Source organism: Lissotriton helveticus, chromosome 1_1, assembly GCF_964261635.1.
Source record: "Lissotriton helveticus chromosome 1_1, aLisHel1.1, whole genome shotgun sequence".
NCBI lineage: Eukaryota > Metazoa > Chordata > Amphibia > Caudata > Salamandridae > Lissotriton > Lissotriton helveticus.
Window position 1 is genome coordinate 1,181,806,821 of NC_136057.1, and position 21,015 is coordinate 1,181,827,835.

The following is a 21,015-nucleotide window of genomic DNA, read 5'->3' on the forward strand; positions in this document are numbered from 1 at the left end:
CCGCTTCCGGGTTGTGACACCCCTTCCATGATGCAGGGGGTTTTTCAGCTGGTCTAGTAGACCCTCTGGGAGAGGACAGAACATGTCATTAGAATGTGTGCCTGCAGCGGACCAGTTCCCCTGGAGCGTACATCGGGGGCCTCATGCGATGAACCGCCAGGCTTCTACTCAAAGCACCTTCATTAGTTGTGTCAGCACCAGGTTACGGTTCCACATTGATGTTGGTTCTGATTTGGCTGGAGCTAGTATCTTTGCCCTTTCTAGAAACCTTTTAATCACTAGTTATGTGTATGTGAATCCAGAAAATAGTTCATGCTGCAAAACTGCAGTTTTGGGCTTGCTAGTGTCTGAAGCTAGGGCACACATAAGCAGAAGGGCACTCCCCGATCTTCTGAGACCACAGTCACACAAAGAAACCAGAGGGCTCCTAATCCAGATACAGCAAAGAAGCACAGATAGTATGGTCCTATAGTAAGGCTATTTAGTAGAAGATGAAGGCCCCAGGAGGTTGGTCGATCATGCCACCGAAAGCAAAATGGTGAAAGATAAAAAGAAGCCCAAGGCAACAAACTACATTTGAAAAGTACAGTGGGCTCATGATAAGCAACCCACATCACAGAGAGCACCCATGCACAAGAGAGCCCCTAGAGGGAGATGGGAGCAGTCAGACACCTCCAATTCATCCAGTCCTACAGTGATTTGCTAGAAAACAAAATCGGCTAATTAGTCCTGGGTGTCTCAGTGCTCTGTTAAAATCTTCGGAATGTGCAGAATGAGTGATAACTACAGAAGGCAGGAACGAAAAAAACACTTGCTACCATTAATGGCGTGATCAGTGACTGCAACTGAGCATCTAGAATAACATGTGAATGCAGAAGGGAGCGCATGTTGCAAAAAACAAGGAAAGTGGTATTCTTTAATCAATCAAACAGGGATTTGTAAAGCACACTACTCACCCGTGAGGGTCTCAAGGCGCAGGGGTTGTTTAAACCAGCTCCGGCGCATCCGCAGAGACAGGTCTTGAGGCTCTTCTTGAATGCTTGCAGAGTGGGGGTCCGTCTGATGTGGAGGGAAAGTTTGTTCAAGGTCGATGTAGGAGAAGGATCTTCCTCCCAATCTGGTTCTGCGGATGCATGGGATTTTGACCAGTGCAAGGTCGGCGGAGCGGTGGTTCCTCATGGGTGCGTAGAAGGAGATTCTTTCATTGAGGTATTGGGGGCAGCTGTTGTACAGAGCTTTGTAGGTGTGTGAGTAGCTTGAAAGTCACACTTTTTTCGACGGGGAGCCAGTGGAGGTATCATAGGTGCTGGGTGATGTGGTCTTGTCGTGGGATGCGGAGGATGAGTTTGGCTGCAGCGTTCTGGATGGTCTGGAGTTTGTGGAGTATAGATTTGTTGATTCTGGTGTAGAGGGCGTTCCCATAGTCCAATCTGCTGGTTATGAGTGTGTGGGTGACTGTCTTTCTGGATTATGGGAAAGGATCTGTTTGAAGGTCTTGCGGAGTGTGTTGAAGCACGTCGAAGATACGGCGTTGATGGGTCGGTTCATGGTGAGGGAGCAGTCTAGTATGATGCCGAGGGTGCGGGCGTGGTTCGTGGCTGTGGGAGGATTGCGGAGGGGCCACCAGGTGTCGTCCCCAACCGAGGGGTTGGATCCGAGGATGAGGACTTCCATTTTCTCTGAGCTGAGCTGAGCTTCAAGCAGCTGCTGCTCATCCAGGATAAGATGCCCTTCATTCCTTCCTGGAAACTGTGTCTGGTGATGTCGGGTTCCTTGGTGAGGGAGAGGATGAGCTGGGTGTCGGAGTAGGATATTATGCCGAGTCCGTGTTTTCTGACGATGGTTGCGAGTCGGGTCATGAAGATGTTGAAGAGCGTGTGTCTGGGTAGGGTCCTTGAGGAACTCTGCATCTGATCTCTGTGGGTTCGGAGAGGAAGGGTGAGAGTCTGATTCTTTGAGTTCGGCCAGCGAGGAAGGAGCAGTCTAGGACACTTCCCTCTATGCTAGTATAGAGGAGTCTGGCAGCTAGTGTGCAGTGGGAGACGTTGCTGAAGGCTGCTGAGAGGTCTAGTAGGATGAGGGCTGCTGTGTGGCCTTGGACGATGAGAGTGTGGATGTCGTCCGTGGCGGCTAGGAGGGCGGTCTCTGTGCTGTGGTTGCTGCGGAATCCGGATTTAGAAGTGTTGAGAATGGAATTGGGTTCCATGAAGTTTGTGAGCTGGTTGTTGATTATCTTCTCTGTGACTTTGACAGCGTAGGAGAGGACAGAGAATGGTCTGTAGTTCTTGAGGTCTGTCGGGTGTGCAGAGGGCTTCTTGAGGAGGGGTTTGACTTCTGAGTGTTTCCAGTTGTCAGGTAATGTGCCTTTTTCGAGGGTGCAGTTGATTGTGTGTCGTAATTCAGGGGCGATGGCGGCCCTGTGGAAGATGTGCAGGGGGAGCTCCAGAGTGTATGCTCCTCATGGTCTTTGCGGTGTCTTCCGTGGGTCCAGGCGGTGAGGGTCGTCTGGGTGGCGTTGCTGGTGGCAGGTGTTGGGTCAGTGCCTTCGTTCTGTTTGTCAAAGTTGTTGCAGAGATTCCTGATCTTGTGATGGAAGAAGGAGCTGAATTTGTTGCAGATGTCCAGGGAGGGAGGGACAGCAGAGGTTTTGCTGGGGGGTTTGGTGAGGTCTCGTATGATGTTGAAGAGTTCCTTAGAGTTGTGGGAGTTTGGGAGGATTCTGCCCCTGATGAAGTTCCTCTTTGTGGATCTGATGAGCTGGTGGTGTAATGTCATGGCGATCCTGTAGGTAGTGCGTGCTTCGGAGGTGTTGCTGTTCCTCCATGCTTGTATTCTCGGATGTCCTTGTTGAACCAGGTGGGTTTCGTGGTGCGTTGGCTGTCCGAGTTCTTGAGGGAGGGCATGGGGGGGGGGGTGTTCAAGCGTGTTTGCGCAGTCGGGGATCCATCTGTGGAGTTTGTTGGCTGCAGAGTTGGCATCGGTCGTGGTGGGTGGGAGTGTGGCTGAGGGCAGAGCTGAGGTGCACCTCAGTGATCTTGCTCCATTTTCTGCGCAGGGCATAGTGTGGGCTTGTGTGCAGTGGTTATCGAGAAAGTGAAGTGGTAAAGTGGACGCAGTGGTGGTCCGTCCAGAAGGGCTGCGTGAATCGAATGCGGTTTCCTCCTGCGGATATGGGATCACGGGTGGGTCCTGCCTTGTGGGTGGGGGTGGTGACGAGCTGCTTCAGTCCCATGTTGGCGAGGTTGTCCAGGAGGGAGGTGGAGTTAGGGTCGCAGGGGTTGTCAAGGAGGAAATGCAGGTCTCCGAGCAGTGCGTAGTCCGTGGAGGCGAGGGCGTGATGAGGTCTGCGTTGGTGTTAGCAAACGGGGCGCTGGATCAGAGTGGTCTGTAGGCAACAGTTCAGCGTAGAGTAGTCCTGGGGTTGATCTGGAGGTGGAGGTGTTCCATGGGGGGCGAGGAATCATTTGAGATGGCAGTTGTGAGTCAGAGGGAGTTTGTGTACGATGGTGAGACCACTTCCAGGGTGGTGGGGGCGGTCTTTTCTTTGGATCTTATAGCCGTCGGGGATGGCAGTTGCGATGTCTGGTGCAGTCCAGCTCTCAGTGAGGAAGGTGCAGTTAGGTGAGAGAGCGTTGAGGAAGTCCCACATTTGTACTGCATGTCTGTGGAGGGCGCGTACATTGAGGAGGATGCAGCTCAGGGGCATGGGTATGTGTACGGAGGTGGGTAAAGGTGCGGCGGCAGTGTCGGCAAAAGAACTAGCCTTGGGTGGTATACGGCATTAACAGCTGGTAGTTGTTGTTTCTTCTGAGGCTGAGTGTGTGGATGGTTGCTAAGTCGTAGCGGTAGGGGGAAGGGGGGTTGGGGGTAGTCGGAGGACCAGAGTCCCTGGCGCTAATCGCAGACAGGCGCTTGCTGGCTTGCCTCCAGCGCGCCAGCGGTGCGTCTGCTGTGGGACTGCCATTAAGTAGGTGTTGGGGGAGGGAGAGCAGATGGGAGGCAGGAGCAGGAACACTGGGAGGGGCTGTGTGGGCAGCAGGAGAGGGAAAGGGAGCAAAAACGGCAACCAGGGCAAAAAAGTGAAAAACGGCAATTAGAGACAAAAGGGCGCAATGCGACAAATAGGCAGGAAAAAGGCAAAAAGACAAATAGGCACAAAAAAGGCACAAGGAGACAAAAGGCACAAACTGCACAAACGATGCACAGACAGACAGGCAGAAAACTACACAAAGGCTAGCAGAGCGGACCAGCAGAAAAGCAAGGCTCTCTCACTGGACCCCCAAGGATCCGTCGCAGGCAGGAGCCTACGGGTGGAGGAGGGCCTCGAACAACTAACTGGAACCAGCGAGGGGCTGGGGGTAGCGACGCAACAACAGAGCTGCGCAAGGGGAGAGCAGTTTACCCGACCAGTTGGTCAGAGGTCATGCTGAGCCCATCTACTTCACAGACCTGCACCCTGCAGTAGCTTTTGAGAAGAAATAATCTTCTCAAGAGCTGCGATACTGTAGGCTCTTGCCCAGAACAGTTTCTATGCTCCATACTCTTTTCATGGGTGCCAAAGCAGATATGTCCACTCACTTTGTGGTTGAACAGGTATAATATGCATTGATAAAAAGGCTACGACCAAGGGTATGCCCAAGGCAAATCACTGCCAGGCTGCCCAGTTATGACAATCACAACAAAAAAATAAGAGCAGCATGCCTTAAATGTAAAATCCTTTATGAGCTGTAAAAAGTGATCCTCTTTTCTGACTACAAAAGAAAAGTCCAGCAACAGCAAAACACCTTTGCTGGGGTTGAGAAGATACTCAAAGCAAGCACATTAGAACAGTGGTTCCTAACCTGTGGTCCAGAGACCCCTGGGGGTCTGCAACTACTTAGAAAATGTAATAATACTAACAGTTTAATAGAGTGTATTTAAATAAAGAAGCTAAAAGTTCAATTGAAACATTTCAAGCATAATGTAAATGTGAACGAATTTGAAACTGGAGGCTAAAAATTACATTAGTATCCTCAGATTGATTCGTGGGGGTAGTTAGTGCAGGTACATCAAACAGAATATAGTATGGACGAGGATTGCGCTGAATTGAATTTTTTTATTTGTGTTTGCAAATTAAATAAAATGTGTCATTATTTGTGTATGCGTTCGATGAACGCTTCTTTCCTGCATTTTTTTCATTGTTTTGCAGTTCAAATCATCGACAATGCATAGGCCGAGATCCTCAGCTACCAGTAATAACGCAGTAGGGGGTTTGGATTTCAATAATGGTTTAGGGAGGGGGGCAGCAATAATTTAGAGGGGGTCCCCAGATGTCAAAAGGCTGAGAACCCCATAATTAGAATTTAAGTTGCTGAAGGTGATCCATCAAGTTTTATTACATTTCTTCGACACACTCAAGACCGCATGAGAAAGGGCAGAGGAACAAGTTGACTTATGCCTGCAACTGTCAATCATTGAGGGGCGGGCAAGAGTAAAACACATATGGCAACAACAGGCAGACTTGTCAGCAGAAGATTGAGTACAGGGGCAGCGTGGCCTAGAATTATGCCATGGGCTGGATTCATCTTTACCCTGGGAAGCAGACAATCGGTATAAGGCGAATGAGACAGCTTGGAAACCAAGCTATGAACTGTCAGTAAGAGAAAGGAGGGGGGCTGCCTAAAAAAGAGACAGGATTTGCAGGGACTAATTTTGGAAGTGATGTAAATACAGATGTGTCTTATGTAATCATCACAAGATGAACCTATGCAATAATTGTAGAATGAATAAAGTTTAACATACAAGTAATTACTAAAACAAAATTGGACAAAACCATAACTGTGAGTCCTAATTTAGAGGACTCATCCCACACAATTTTACATGATGGCGCTGGAAACCCAGCATACCATAATACTGAAAAGACTGGAGGACAGTAAAAATTGTCGAAGGAACATCACATTCTGAGGCATCAACTAAATACTCCCTGAACTAGATCAAAAATTATGAGCTAGAACTTAAAAGAAGACTTAGTCTACCTGGCGTAACAGTTCACCAGAAGTTAACACCTGATGCACTAGAAAAGTGCAGGTCATCAAATTAAAGAAAAAGATCACGACAAGAGCAAAGACAATTGAAACAAGCATGTTCAGTGGTTACAAAAGCACACGGTTCTTGGTCGTTTCATCAACAATATTGTCAATTCACGAGGAATTCAACAAGAGAACTTCAATCCTCTGGCAGACATTTATTCCATAGGGATTACGCTACCCAGTGTTCACTTTGGAAGGTAAAGCATATCTTAAGAAACAATCCAGAGGGAGGGCGCCTGCAGGCTTCTTGGCATGAAGACGGGAGAAAAAAAAATCATTCAGTGGAATGGACACAATAACAGAATGCCACAGTATGCAGAGAAGCAAACAAATTAAGACAGAATGCCGACAAATAGGCATGGCCAGCCTCCTCAACCAAAAAGACTGATCCATCAAAACAAAACTTTGGAAAACTACAATCTGAAGGTGGTAGGGAGCTCATACTGCACATGGACCTCAGATAATGGCATCATGCCGTCTGTCAAAGACTGAAATCCTGACACGAAAGAACAAACAGGTAGACTGATCAGGACCAGGGTTCCCTCACCCATGATAAAAAACAAATTAATGCAGATCCTTGGCTGCCCACGCACTGCCCAGCTGCAGTCACATCCAGTGAGGCATATGGGACGCCGCGCAATGCATTCATAAGTGATATAGAGCAAACACATTTTTACTATATTGAGCCTTGGTTTTTTTCCTACGGTGCCAATTAGTTACCTTGACGTTAAGGTGCAGAGGAAATATTGATAAACGGGAAACCCAATAACAAACTGGGAGCTTCCGTGTGAACTATAACAAAGCAAGTGTAAACAAAGAGATAATTTAGACATTGTAGTAAAAAAAAAAAAAATTATTTGAAATCAATGAAACAGGACTCATTATTTATTTATTTTATTTATTTTATTTTGAAAGTTTTATATAGCGCGAACAAGATCTTTGCAGATATCAGAGCGCTTTACAGATACAGGGGGTAAGGAAACAGGAAACATGGGAGTGATTAACAAACTTTTGAGCAAAGAATAGTTGTAGGTAAAAAATGAAAAGCAAAATAGGATAGGTACATGGGGGAGCATAATAATTGACTAAAACCAGTGATACATATCGACAATCAGACAAACAATAGTGCAGATAGGTGTAGAGTCTCAAATAGATCCAAAGTACAAGTTCAGGTGAATTTAGTCATGAGGATAGCTTTTACTTCTTTTTCAAAGAATGCAGAGGAGGAGAAAAGTCTGGTTGATTCAGAAAGTTTGCTCAAAGAAAAATCATCATAAAGAATCTAGAATAGTCTGCGAGTCCACCTTTGGAATGAAACCAAATAAGATCAAGACAATTTTAAAACACTGGCATTTGCTCAAAAATGTTAATTGTGTGGTAAAAACCTGCAAGACAAACGAGTGGAGGCCTATTCAACTGCGTTTAATCACATAGAGAGGAAGACCTTTTGGAGAAAGTCGAGTGCCATGGAAATACCAGGGGATATTCTAAAAATTATTATCGTTCTTCACACTGCCACCTGGTGTCATGTTATGTTAGAAAGTAGGCGGGGTAGGACTCTGAAAATCCCTACCAGAAACGGTCTGAAACAGGGATAGCTGTTGCCGCCCCTTACTTTGTTCACAGTATATGGCAGATATTCCCAATGTATTGAGTAAGGTTGCTGGGGATGCCCCAAAAATAGGCTCCAGACCTCTGGGTATACTTCGGAATGTGGACGAGATTGTCCTGCTACAACAAACTCCCAAAGCTTTCAGAAATGTCTTGATACTTTGTCATCTTATTCAGACACTCAGTTCCTGAAGGTTAATATAAATTCAAAGGGGTGTCAGATTAACTCAAAATATAAGTGGTCTTACACTAATTCTACCATAGAAGTAGTAAAGTCATACCATTATCTCAGAAGAATTATGTCGACAAATCTAGCAGACAGTGAACATATTGCACATATATCAAATAAGGAGTATACTCTTGGGAATGCACTTAAGGCGCTTTATGGAACAACAGGTCACAGACACTTTAATCATCTTTAACAGTATATAGAATTCAGTTTCCACCAACTCTTTTATATGCTATAGAGAACAATAAATAATAATCAATGTTATTTTATTCTTAAGGTGGAAGGGAAGATTCTTTGCACTATTAACACTTTATAAACTAAGGTTTCAATAGAAGCCCTAAGGCTAGAATTAGGATTGGTGAGCACTTTTATAACTTGCTGAAATTTTACGATGATGTCGCTGTATATTACATGACAAAGAAAAGTCTTTAAGACGTCCTATGGCTTCGGAATTGCTTCTTCCTACTAAAAAGGTTGGAACGTTTTTAAACCACATTTTATCAGCGCTTTTCATTGACTAGATTAGATATTCAGAATATGAGATACGTTTATTTGAAAAATTACCTAAAACATACCATGAAAAATTGCTCCATGGAGAGTGATGTAGATATATGTAGAGCGAAATCTCGTTTCCACTGTTATTCAATCATGTCAGACAGCAGTCCTTCAAGTGTATTTGAATTGAAACCTCGAACACAGGGTGCAAAGGTGTATAATGCTTTGTAGACTAAAATGCTTGCCGTTAACAACTGTGACTGATGCATGGCAGAAAGTAGTTTGGAAGGAAAGAATATGCACCTTCTGTTACAATGAAGTACAGACGATTTGATGAGTGTTATTCATATGTCAAGTTTCAAAAGTTTGCAAACAGATTTTTAAAACACTAAAAAAAAAAATATGGTACAACAGCAGCTAAAGCTGCAATGGAGATGATAAATTGTCCAGTCAATTAATGTGTTGTAAAATGCTTACTTTGTTTGTTTTTAAAGCTGTATTAATTGATGTATATTGTAAATCTCATTGTAAGATCAAAATCGTTAATAAAACCTTGAATCTTGTTAAGGCCTGTACTTATGCTCCCAAGTATTCCATGTTGCACAGTTTGGGTCTTCAATCTCTAACAGGCCATATTCGACGAGGGAATTGCACAGAGTTCAATAGCACTAAAATACTCAAATCTCTGAAATATGATCAAATAAAGTGAGCAGATAATCCACATAAATTGGAATTAACGGTTTGTGCTTTATTACTGTGGATTAGATTTAACATCATTCACTATATGCACCAATAAGAACACTCACAGTGCAACCGGAACTAAGCGATGAACAAATGTATCAGATACTTAATTGCAAAAATGGTTCTGCATTAATATGCTGTCTGCTCTGCGTGCACTGAAGTCTGCACTAATGCACATGCACTCACGAGGAAGCACACCATTAAAAGAGGGAAGGTTTTCTTTGATATGGAGCTTTTATAATGTATAGGGGACAGGTGTCATACTGGAATACACAGGGTATGAGGCAACATAGAAAATACATACTGCGTGGCAAGCGCAAAATAACCAGAGAGGTGAATGTGTGCTTTAAAAGAGCAATGTAACAAAGTGAAGATCTGGGCAAGAATGTTGGGAGTGAAATTTTGAGGAGGGTGCTCAGGTCGGGGACCCGGCTGAGCCACAGACTGATGTATATTCAGGAGCAGCCTAGAACCTGATGGAGGGAGCTCATTTGAGGTCAGTACATGTCATTCTAGCGGGGAGCAGGCGGCTGCCTCGGCCAATGGGTACTGTTTTGTTTTAACCATGCCTCAAATTTTCCTTGTTGCAGACGGGTGGCCGCTTCCCACCTAGTTGTATGAAAATTAATAGAGATTAAAATAAAAGACCCCAAGAAACAAAAGTAAAAGCACGAAATAGAAGCAGTCCTTGCGGCCCTCATGAAAACATCAAGAACTGAAGCAACTAAACGAGCCAAAGCAACAAGGAAGAGGACTGGAGGCAGATGGAGGCAACACGGAGGGAGTAGGGAAGACACAGTGAGCACAAAACGGAGGGGGACACTCGGGTGACCGAGAGCAACACAGAGTGCACGGGGTGCAAAATGCACAAGGGCAACAGTTCAAAAAGAATGCGCTCACATGGAGGGCTTCACACAGAAAAAAAGTAGTGCTTGAAAAGCAAGCACTGGAAACAGCAATGCAGGTCAATGAAAGCAACGCATGGTGGTATGCTCCATGGGAGGGACAAACACAAGATTGCAGCTCAGACATGATTAGGAAACAGGCAAATTAGAGTTACAAGGAGAGCCAACGAATGGAAAGCAATGGGTAGGTTCCAAACCTCTCTCTGAACTTGGTAAGCCACAGTACGCCTCACAGACAGCGCATGGGTTGTCTAGTTAACTCGACCCAACTAGATGAAGGGCCAGCTAGGGTGCTGGAGAATGGAATGACACTTCCCAGACAATGAAATCAAGAAAAAATGCATACATTGACAGGCTTGTTCGAGAAGGGAGCGAATCAGGAGTAGAGGACATGAAAATCTAGCCCCAGTGTCCATAAATAAACCTTACTGCAAGACATTGAGCGATGGGTGGGAAAAAGTTAATAGCCATTTAACTAGCAAAAGAACACTTATTTTTATTTTATTTTGAAAGTTTTATATAGCGCGAACAAGATCTTTGCAGATATCAGAGCGCTTTACAGATACAGGGGGTAAGGAAACAGGAAACATGGGAGTGATTAACAAACTTTTGAGCAAAGAATAGTTGTAGGTAAAAAATGAAAAGCAAAATAGGGTAGGTACATGGGGGAGCATAATAATTGACTAAAACCAGTGATACATATCGACAATCAGACAAACAATAGTGCAGATAGGTGTAGAGTCTTAAATAGATCCAAAGTACAAGTTCAGGTGAATTTAGTCATGAGGATAGCTTTTACTTCTTTTTCAAAGAATGCAGAGGAGGAGATAAGTCTGGTTTCGGGAGTGAGTTCCAGATCCTGGGTGCCATTCCGGAAAAAGAGCGCTTATATGTTTTTTCCTTCCGGAATCTACGAGGTTTCAGGAGAAGATTCTTTGTGTTTCTAGTGGTTCTTGAGCCGCCAGATATTGTCAGTTTTTGAGTGAGGTAGCCGGGTGAGTTGTGGTGTACAGCTCTGTGCGTCATGCAGGCAATTTTCAAATGTATTCTGGCTTCAAAAGGCAACCAGTTCAGGGATTTTAAGTCAGGGGAAATATGAGAGTGTTTTTTGATCCAGTGATGAGTCTTGCTGCAGCGTTCAAAGAGGCTCTCAGGGGTGCAGTTGTAGATAGAGGGAGTCCGCAAAGGGCGACGCTACTGTAGTCTAAGCGAGGAATGACTAGGGCTTGTACTGCATTTTGGAAGTCCTTGGCAGGGAGGAAAGGTTTAAGTTTCCTCAGGGTATTGATTTGGTGATTAGCTCCCTTAGTTGCCTTGCTGATGTGCTGCTGCATGTTGAGATTGGTGTCAAGTGTAATACCTAAGGATTTCGCCGAGTCCACGATGGTAGGTTGGACATTGAGTGCAGTTAGGTGCTTAAGCCAAGTTTGAGTGGTGGAGATTTTCGCTGGAGGTGAGATCAGAAGGAACTCAGTTTTCAGAGCATTGAGTTTGAGGTGATTATCGGCAAGCCATGATTGGGTGTTTCTGAGCGTTGAGTTCAGAAGTTTGATGTCGTTGGGAGATTGTAATTTGAGATATAGTTGGGTGTCGTCAGCGTACATGTGAAACTGTACATTAGATGCTTGTAACAAGGTGGTGAGAGGTTCCATGACCAGATTGAACAATGTTGGGGATAAAGAAGATCCTTGTGGGACGCCTAAAGTTACAGGCAATGGTGGGGACATCAAGTTGTTGCTCTTGAATTTCTGAGCCCTGTTATGCAGAAAGGAGGTGAACCATTTGAGAACAGTCCCAGATAGACCCATTTTGGTGTTTAACAGCTCGAGTAAGTTCTCGTGTTTGACAGTGTCAAATGCTGAGGAGAGATCAAGAAGGATGAGGAGGCAGGTATCGTTTTGATCTAGGATTTGGAGTGCGTCATCGATTATGTGTGTCATAGCAGTTTCAGTACTGTGCCCTGCTCGGAAGCCAGATTGATGAGGGTTGAGGAGGTCAAACTGATCAATGTGTTTTGTCAATTGAAGTTGTACGCATTTTTCCAACAGTTTTGCATGTGTGGGAATATTGGTAATAGGACGGTAATTGTTTAGGTCAGTAGGGTCCGCTGTTGGTTTCTTGAGTATAGGTGTAACTTGTCCAATTTTGAGTGAGTCGGGGATGAGTCCTTGTTGAAGTGAACTGTTAATTATTTTGGTCCAGAGTGGGAGGAGTAATGGGATGAAGTCTTTAACAGTGTTGGCAGGAAGAGGGTCTGTGAGGTGATTAGAGGGTTTCAATGTGCTGAGCAGTTTGGCAATTGTTTCTTCTGAGTAGGTGTCAAAGTATGACCATGCAGCATTGTTTTTAGGTTCAGTGGGTGTTATGCTGTGGGGGTTTGAGTAAAGGATTACGTCATTGCACAGATCACTCCTTATGTTATCAGTCTTTAGATTGAAGAAAGCAGAGAAGTCTTCACATGATGGTATATCACCTATTGTGCTATGTGAATGTTGGGGTTGTTCCTTGGATTGTGTTTTGATTAGTTCAAATAGTTTTTTAGGCCGTTTTTTTTGCTTGATCGAGCTGAAGGCTAAAGAAATCTGATTTAGTGCGCTTGATTTTCCTGAAGTAGGCGTTTCTCTTTTTCTTCAGAGTTTTAAGGTGCAGTGCCGAAGGGGCTGATCTTGTATAGTATAATAGATCTTCTCACGTCTGGCGACCTTGATAGTCTCTAAGCAGATCGAGATGTTCATGCCAACACAAGTAGTTCCGTTTTACCTTTGTTTCTTTTTCATTACATGTTCGTAGGATTTGCAAAAAAAGTCAAATACATTGATTTAAAAAAGAAAAAAAAAAAAAAAAAGGTTGTACTTGGAAGAAATTTGTGGGGAAAATAATACAACTCTGTGGCACACAGAGCCTAGCAGTCATATACTCTTCAGGATGAAAAAATACCGACCAGGAAGAAAGTCATCCATGAGAGAAAAGTGTAGTTGCCACAGGCTGTGGTTTCAAAATACCTTGAGCACTAAATGTGAGCAAATTAGGCGAGGTCCCTTTAAAGAGGAAGGTCCAACAAAGGAGGGGCTACTTAAAAAGCTCCCATAAAGTGAAAGTTTTAAAACTTTAGCCTTATTAGAGTACGTAAATATCAATTGGCTTGGTGGAAAAGTGTTTTCCTATATGGTCTGAATATATGTCTCAAAGAAGCAATCATGGCCAAGAACATTAAGGAATCCCACTATCAGAGCCCCAGGGCAGAACCACAGCAAGTACATCCTAAACAGTGATCTTATGAAGACTTTACTTTCTCTCTACTGGACTTCTAAGGCATACCTAAAGAGACAGGCTAGTGAAAGTAAATTTGTCCAACCAAACGCTCCGTTTTGAAAAGGTGTGGGTCTGTGTAGGGTCTGACAAAGAAGATACAGCCTTTCGCAGAAAAATCACGTTCATGATGTAGTAGATAAATGACAAACTATTTTGTTTATTATTTAGTCATTTAAAGAGCCTATGCAGTCACATTCAGAACTATGAAGGACAGGTCTACTGGAAAAGCAAATTAATTTGGGTGACAAATACAAGTACCTCATGTTCAGGAGGAGCGAAGATGCAACAAGAGATGCTTTAATCAGTAAAACGCTATCTGCAATGAAAGATACTTTGTTTTAAGCCTGATGATTTTTAAGACTAGCAGCTTTCCTAGGACCAGTCAGGGATTCCTAACTTCACCTGAACCAGATTGACATGTGAAGTCGGTCTGTTAACTGTACATAGAAGTAGCGCCAGCACCCATGAGTGTGTTATTGTGTAAAACCACCAGCAACAAGTCTGAATTTAGATTACGGTTATATTTTCCTCTTTGGGGCAAAATCGTTTTTTTGCCAAAGGAACTTCATGTACAAAGGTTCTGTACTCCATTTCCAGATGGTCATGCTGGGTTTGCCACTATAAAGGGCAATCCACTGTAAGGGTGAGCATACTTGTGTGGAGTCCATAAGGGATGCCCATTTTCGCAACAGAGCAACATTCTTATTCCATTTCACAAACGCAGTCCCAATAATGAAATCTCTAAGCTCCCGTCTAGTGAATTTGGCCGACACATAGCTTCCATGGCATCAGGAGTGTGTCTCTTTGCTGCAACCTCTGCATTTGTTAAGGTCCAAGCTTGGTTATCCACCAGGAGAGCCTTTTGTTCAGAACAAAGTTTCCTTCTCTGCTTGGTATAGCCTACTTTAGTATAGATTTATATAATGCTTGACTGACCACATTTACATTGCTTATTTTGTTTCATGCATTGCCTCATGCAGACCATGTAGAGGATGTAAATACCATAGAAGGTATTGTGCAAAAACGACACATGCTTGGTTTGACTCGACATTTATATGTTTTTGTTTCACAGGAAATAAGATTCAACAGGATATCCAGGGATGGTGAAAGCGAGAGGGCTCTCAAGTGCATAGGTGGGTGGATTTTGATTTTTTTTCTAATGACTAAGAAAACATGTAGTGAACTGCATGTAATGACAATAACTGTGTGGATGAAAAAACTGTGGTTTCTCATGAACTTTCTCCTCCAAAGAATCTCTCTAGCACAGAACAACAGTAAGGAAAGTGAAGATCACAAAAGTCATTGTAGAAAATGCATTTGACAAAAATATTGCCTAAATGTTTATAAGACATTAGTTAAATAGCAAACAAAGTAACTGCTACGGATAAATCTATCTAAAGCTATACATCTAACAGTACAAAACACAGAAAATAGCGAAGTGTTAATAAATATTAATTAAATTTGACTTACAAGGCAAAATATCCTTGTATCTGTTCTTTTTGACATTGTCTTCTTTTTCACCAGTGCTAGTTGGATAGATCTTATCTGTTCTATACTTTGTAGATAATCTTCGTAATTTCTGCAAAAAAAACAGGAAATTATTTAGGACAATAATATACTAAACTTTATCTGCATTCATTTGGCAATACACTACAAAGGAAATAATAAAACACCACAGGATGCAAGGAGATTGTTTTTATAGCTAAACGTAACCATGGTGAGAAAAAAAACTTTGCAGGTTAGAAAGAGGATGGAGAAATACACTTTAGGATATGAACATCAATCTACATTATATAATAGCTAGGCTGTGGGGTTTTAGGTTTAAACCTATAATAACTGATAAAACCCCACTGAAAGAAAAATAGCCCTCACCGGTGAAAACATAAACACTGAAAAAACACCTGCACAACCACAAACTAAAAACCATTCAAAGAAAGGAAAAAGAAAGTGAAAGAGTCATTTTGTTCTTACTGAAGGGGTCAATAAAATGTAACTTTGTTATACAAGCTAGCAGTAAGAAAGACTGGCTAACATTATTCTGCTTGAGTTTTGTTCTTTAGGGATGCCACTAAAATATGGTTTCTTCTTCCTTTTACTTTTTTCAGTTTTATGGCCTTTGGTCTAAATATGCAGGGTTTAGTTTCAAGTTTTAGGTTTAGTTTAATTATTTTACAAACTGTAGAAAATCAGGACACATCAAACTCCCATTTGATATTTTGGCTGCATTTGATTCTTTCACTGATAGGTAAAATGGCTAGTTTCATAAAAATCTTTCCTAATATGTGTCATCACATTTTCCCACAGAGAATGGGTAAAAACCCTTAATACATCAGACCATAGTTTCTAGTGGGTCAGTATTGATAGTAGGTGAATTGCCAACACCTCAGGCTTTAAACATTAAATGCAAGGTATAGTGACAAGTATATCTATCACCAAGCATCTGGGATAGTGGTGAAAACGTAACACCAGACTTTTGGAAAACATGGAACGCAGTGTCACTTGTTATGCTCTGCAAAAAAGGTTCTTTCTAAGTTCAACAAAGATTGGAGTGATATTGTTTGTATTTGTAGTGATTCAGCTACGTATATAAAACATTTGTGTGATGACCGGTCAAAATTGATACCCGAGCTGAAGTGATTCTCCGTAGGAGATGCATGCCACTTATTAGATGGTATGCTGAAAACATCTTTACAATCTTCAGAGTTAATGAGGGATGCTGTTGACTTTTTAGTCCATTCTGGTGCACTGTTTTCTTATGCCCAGGAACTAAAATGCAAATATTTATCATTTCGTGCTTTATGTGGCTTCAAAGATACCAACTCTGCCCCTTAGCTGACGGTTCTCAGCCCAAGGGGCTGTGAATGCTGAGAGGGCCTTTTCACAGAAGTTTACATGGGAAGGAAAGCGCGAGCGCACATGACCAAAGACTCACTGAAGAAGTATTGTATGGTGTACTACAATAAGATTAATTTGCAAAAATCTCTTTGGACCTCATATACACTATACGTTCACTGTTTATATACCATGTTCTTTCAGTGCAGAAAATAAGGAATGATAAAAGCGAAACGTTCCATAAACACCGGAAAAACACTTTTTCTGTTGTTTTTAGTAGCGTGAAAATGTGTAACCACTGATAACTGTTTTTTAAGATATTGAAAACACTGAAAAAACCCCACCAGAATTTACCAAAAATAGAAACTGAAAACAGGACAGCCTAATAATAGCTCATTAGAATCTAGCATTTGCTTTACCCACCGAACTATTAACTTTATACAACTGTATTGAAAGGATTATCGGAGTGAATCATTAAGGTATTTATACAGCTATTTCCATCAGCCAGAACTGCAGTGAATAAATGCAGACTAGTGTGAGAGATCGATTTGGGGAAATTAAATGTCAGACTGGTAGTGGAGCATGTCCTGCTCACCCACTAGTACATGCGTCCTGTAATAGCTGCTTCAAGCATACAGGTGCAAATGTTTGATGCAAGCCGCACTACTCTAACAGTGGGAAAATATTTAATATAAAATCAATCCAATCAAGAATTGTCAATGCCAGAGGTAAACCAGTGTTGAAAAATGTGTAGCATTTTCAAAGGTTGTTCAAAGCACTAGAGGAAAAAGATGCCAATAGTACGGGAGAACGCACCTGGCCATTTCTAAAGCTTGTTTGGATTACTTCTAAAGAATAACAAACAAGATGATTTTTTGGTTTGGTTATGCTGCAGCAAATAGGCGGGAAAGAATCAAAGGTGGAATAAGCAAGGTGAAGAACTTGGAATGATATTGCTAGCATTTAGAGCCGCACAGTTGTATACATAGGGACTAAGGGTTGTCATCAAAATACAAAGGCTACAGAACAGTGACACCTATAATAATGTATGAATTTCAGATTGACTGGGTTGCCATCTTGGTTTGGATACAGTGACAGATTTGCAAAACCTCTTCTAAAAACCCCTTCAATGACAGTTGAACCAATGCGCAGTTCTAGTTATAAAATTACACAGTGCACAAATACATAAGGCACTGAAGCATCCCTCCGGAGTCCCAGTGTCAGACACAGACATGGTGTTGTGCCCCTATGCATCAATACATTCCTACTGAATTTAGTCTTACAATGTTCCTCAGATGTACAAAAAGCCACATGTTTTTAAAAAAAAAAAATCAAAATATCTATGCAATCCACTGGTAATCAGGCAAATGCTTGATAACAATGGTTATCTCTGCACTTTACACACCATTTAGACATTTTGATTTAAGAGCTGGGAGATATTTTTTTGAATATTTATTCAACCACTTTCACAGAACACTAAATTGTTCATCAAATTTGCATAGACTGATAGCTGCTCTGACTGAAGAAAAATTCTAACAGACTGTGGAAGAATGGGTGCAAATTTGCGTGGGAACAATCTGATATTGATTAAATTAAACAGGTCACCTGGCTCAGACACAGATGACATTTTAATATATGAAGGGTGAAAAGATCTTTTGATATAATTATTGTGAAAGAGTATTACTTCTCTACATTAATCTATAAATTGTTACCTGAAACCTGTAGCCAAAAGGAAAAAAAAAAGACTTCCACAAAAGCAACACTACAAGCAGACTCTTGCCATCCTGTAGTTCTGATGGAGAGAATCACCACAAAACTGTTAAACGTTAAGCAATTTACTTTTTATGACACAAAGTACATCAAGACGTATGAAAAGGTGATCAAATATAACCAGCTGTATGTCATTTTGAAAGATTTGACTAGAGATGGTCCACTCTTTAATCAGCAATCAATACAAAAAAGATCCAGAAAATGAGAGTAGAGAGTGACTGATTTTGAAGTAAAGTCACTCATGATCACAGAATAATGGCATCTCTTGAGACTGGGTGATTTGAAAATATTGAGACAGCATTCATCTAGAATGTGGCTACCTCCAAATGGTGAAGAGGTTCTTTTAATGTGGACGAATCGAATAGAACTGTGGGAATACACTTGAAAAAGAGGAACATACAAACGGGACATTTAAAAATGTTTTTAATTGTTTGATCATTTTTGTAGTCCAAATGAATCAATGACCATGCAAAAAAATCTTCTTTTGGAAGCACTGGATGCCCTTTAAAGTTCTGAAGTGAGACACGAGCTACAGCCATGCACGAAGGCCCGGAACTCAGTCGCCTCACGTGTATGTCATAATATGCTAGTGTCTTCGTAGCGACTGATTACTTCAGTGTACCGATCATGGAGCACTGGGGTAATCGTAATTGATGTATAAGGTGCGTACATTGAGTTGTTGAAAATGCTTATTAAAAATTCCAATAAAAAAGAGTTGACAAAAAAAAAAGTTCTGAAGTGAGAAACGTTGAGGGCACTGGTCAAATGATTCAAAGTATGCTACAGCACAACATTTTAGAGATTGCTATGGTAGCAAAAAATAAAAAAAATGCATTTTGGTTAATATAAACTATAAAACACTATCACAATAAAGTGCTTCATGCTCTTAACATCTCTAATTAAAGAACGAAGCTTTTTTGATAAAAAAGATTCATGTACAGCTAATAAAATGATTTTATAGAAGTCAAATTAAACCCAATTCAGATCAGCATAAGAAGAAGAGTGGCAGGTAGGAGGCATGGGATTCAAAAGCAAATCAATTTGACTTTATAGTGTCTGTTCTTCATATGTGCTTAGGAGTCTTATTTACTTTCAGCGTGGCTCATTGCTCATAATTATATGCCCCTCCCCATAGCTCCCCATCTGTTAGGTATTTGTCTGCCCTTACCATAAATGTAATGCATCGTGGGTGTCACAATGGCAAACTAGCTTCACATACAGAAATTGCTGCTTGCCAGCATTATCTAATCCTAAAGTGGTTGAAGATGTTGATAAGCCAATATTTAAGTTCCTCCAACAGGAAAGAACAAATACATAATGCTGCTATGATAACCAACATATTTCAATTCTGCGGCAGTTCTAATTTGGTTTGTTTTTTCTGGGCTAGTTGATTCAGCAGGTGAGATATTCCACACTCCAAAGATTCTGACTTCCACGGGCACCGCCCACACGGTTCCAAATACAAGACTTTGGATGCCAAAGGATGCTATTGACGTGTTTAGCGATCGAGTTGTGGAAGACTTAAAACAAATAAATAGTGCAAAAAGAACAACAAAGACACACAAAGACAATATTCCACACTAATGCGGAAATTACAAAAAAATGATAACATCATCATTAATAAATATGACAAAGGGGCAATATAATAATGTGGCCTAGGAATCTGTACATGCAGGAAACAGAAAAACATCTAGGAGACACACAACGCTACAAAAAGGCTGCTTTTTGTGATCTCAAAAGTATCAAGGAATCCGTTTTTAAATAACTTTCTCAATGGAAAAGAATGGGTCTCCTTAGTAAAAATTAATTTAGTTTTAAAAAAAAAATGATCATCCTACTACACCAGCACTGTATTTTATTCCCAAGGTGCATAAGAACACCAGAATTCCAGTACCGGGGAGGCCCATAATATCAGCACAAAAAGGATTCTTGAAACCTATGTCCAAATACGTGGACTATTTCCTTCATGAGTATGTTGAAGCGTTACCATCTTATATAAGAGACACTGGGCATTTCCTATCAAAAACACAGACAATGGAGTGGAAACAGGAATATGTCTTACTGGTTATGGACATTAATTCAGTCTATACCAGCATACAACACACTGATGGTATAGCAGCAACAAAACATTTTTTATCCAAAAGGGATTGCAAATATTATCAGCATAACAAGATGCTTTTGAGTATGATCAGCCTACGCCTGAATAATAACTACTTTATGTTCAACAAAGAAGTGTATCAACAGCTACGTGGGGTGGCGATGGGGGGGTGCTTTTCTCCCAACTTTGCGTGTCTTTACTGAGTCTTATCTGAGTTTTTAACCTGATGAGGGACGTGGTTTTACTAGGGGTTTTATCTGGATGTCCAGTATTTATCCTTTATCCTTTGGTTTTACCAGTCTTTTATGTGGCTGAAGCCTGGGCTTAAGTGTACATGAGATATAACAATGACTTCGGATTTAGCCTTGTTCACATATGGATGATTAGTGATGTAACATTCAGAATTTATAGATGTTGCCATTTTGCATTATATTTAATGAAATTAAGTATATTTGCACATGCACTTTATGTATATAGGTAGAAGCAATATGAATAGATGAGCATCTCATGGCTACACGTTAGAGACAGTCTACAGTTATGCTATTTTCTTTTTTCGATCAAAGTATTAACTGGTGATAGATCAATAGTAGACTACATATTTTATTTTGCATGCACTAGCACTTTAGCACTCGCGTAAAATTTATGTTTCGTTTATATCAGTTATATATATATAACTGCCGGAACATATATCTATTTCAAGATTGCACAATGTTTACGGTGGAAGGATTAGAACATGTTTTCTACGTCTATGAATTTGAAATAGCCGGACAATTGGACACCCGTTTTTGTAATGATGTGACACTATATATTGCGGATTGGCCCATGGCATGTCATGTGAGCAAGACAGTGTTCCACTGTCGAAACACGTCATGCTGGACGATGAGAACGCTATAAAGCAATAAAACTATACTTTATTACTAAAGACACGCTGTGGTCCGTATCGGTTTGTTTGGA

General features: G+C 41.6%; 1 protein-coding gene across 3 annotated transcripts in view; it reads right to left on the reverse strand.

The window, feature by feature from the left end:
• The window catches only part of PTPN12 (protein tyrosine phosphatase non-receptor type 12), a 445,738-nt gene that overhangs the window by 352,447 nt on the left and 72,276 nt on the right, over nucleotides 1-21,015 (reverse strand). For all 3 annotated transcript variants that reach the window (XM_078679268.1, XM_078679259.1, XM_078679277.1), the window contains exon 2: nucleotides 14,832-14,940. In XM_078679268.1, the coding sequence (XP_078535394.1) occupies nucleotides 14,832-14,940 (109 nt within the window). The remainder of the gene's footprint in view (nucleotides 1-14,831; nucleotides 14,941-21,015) is intronic.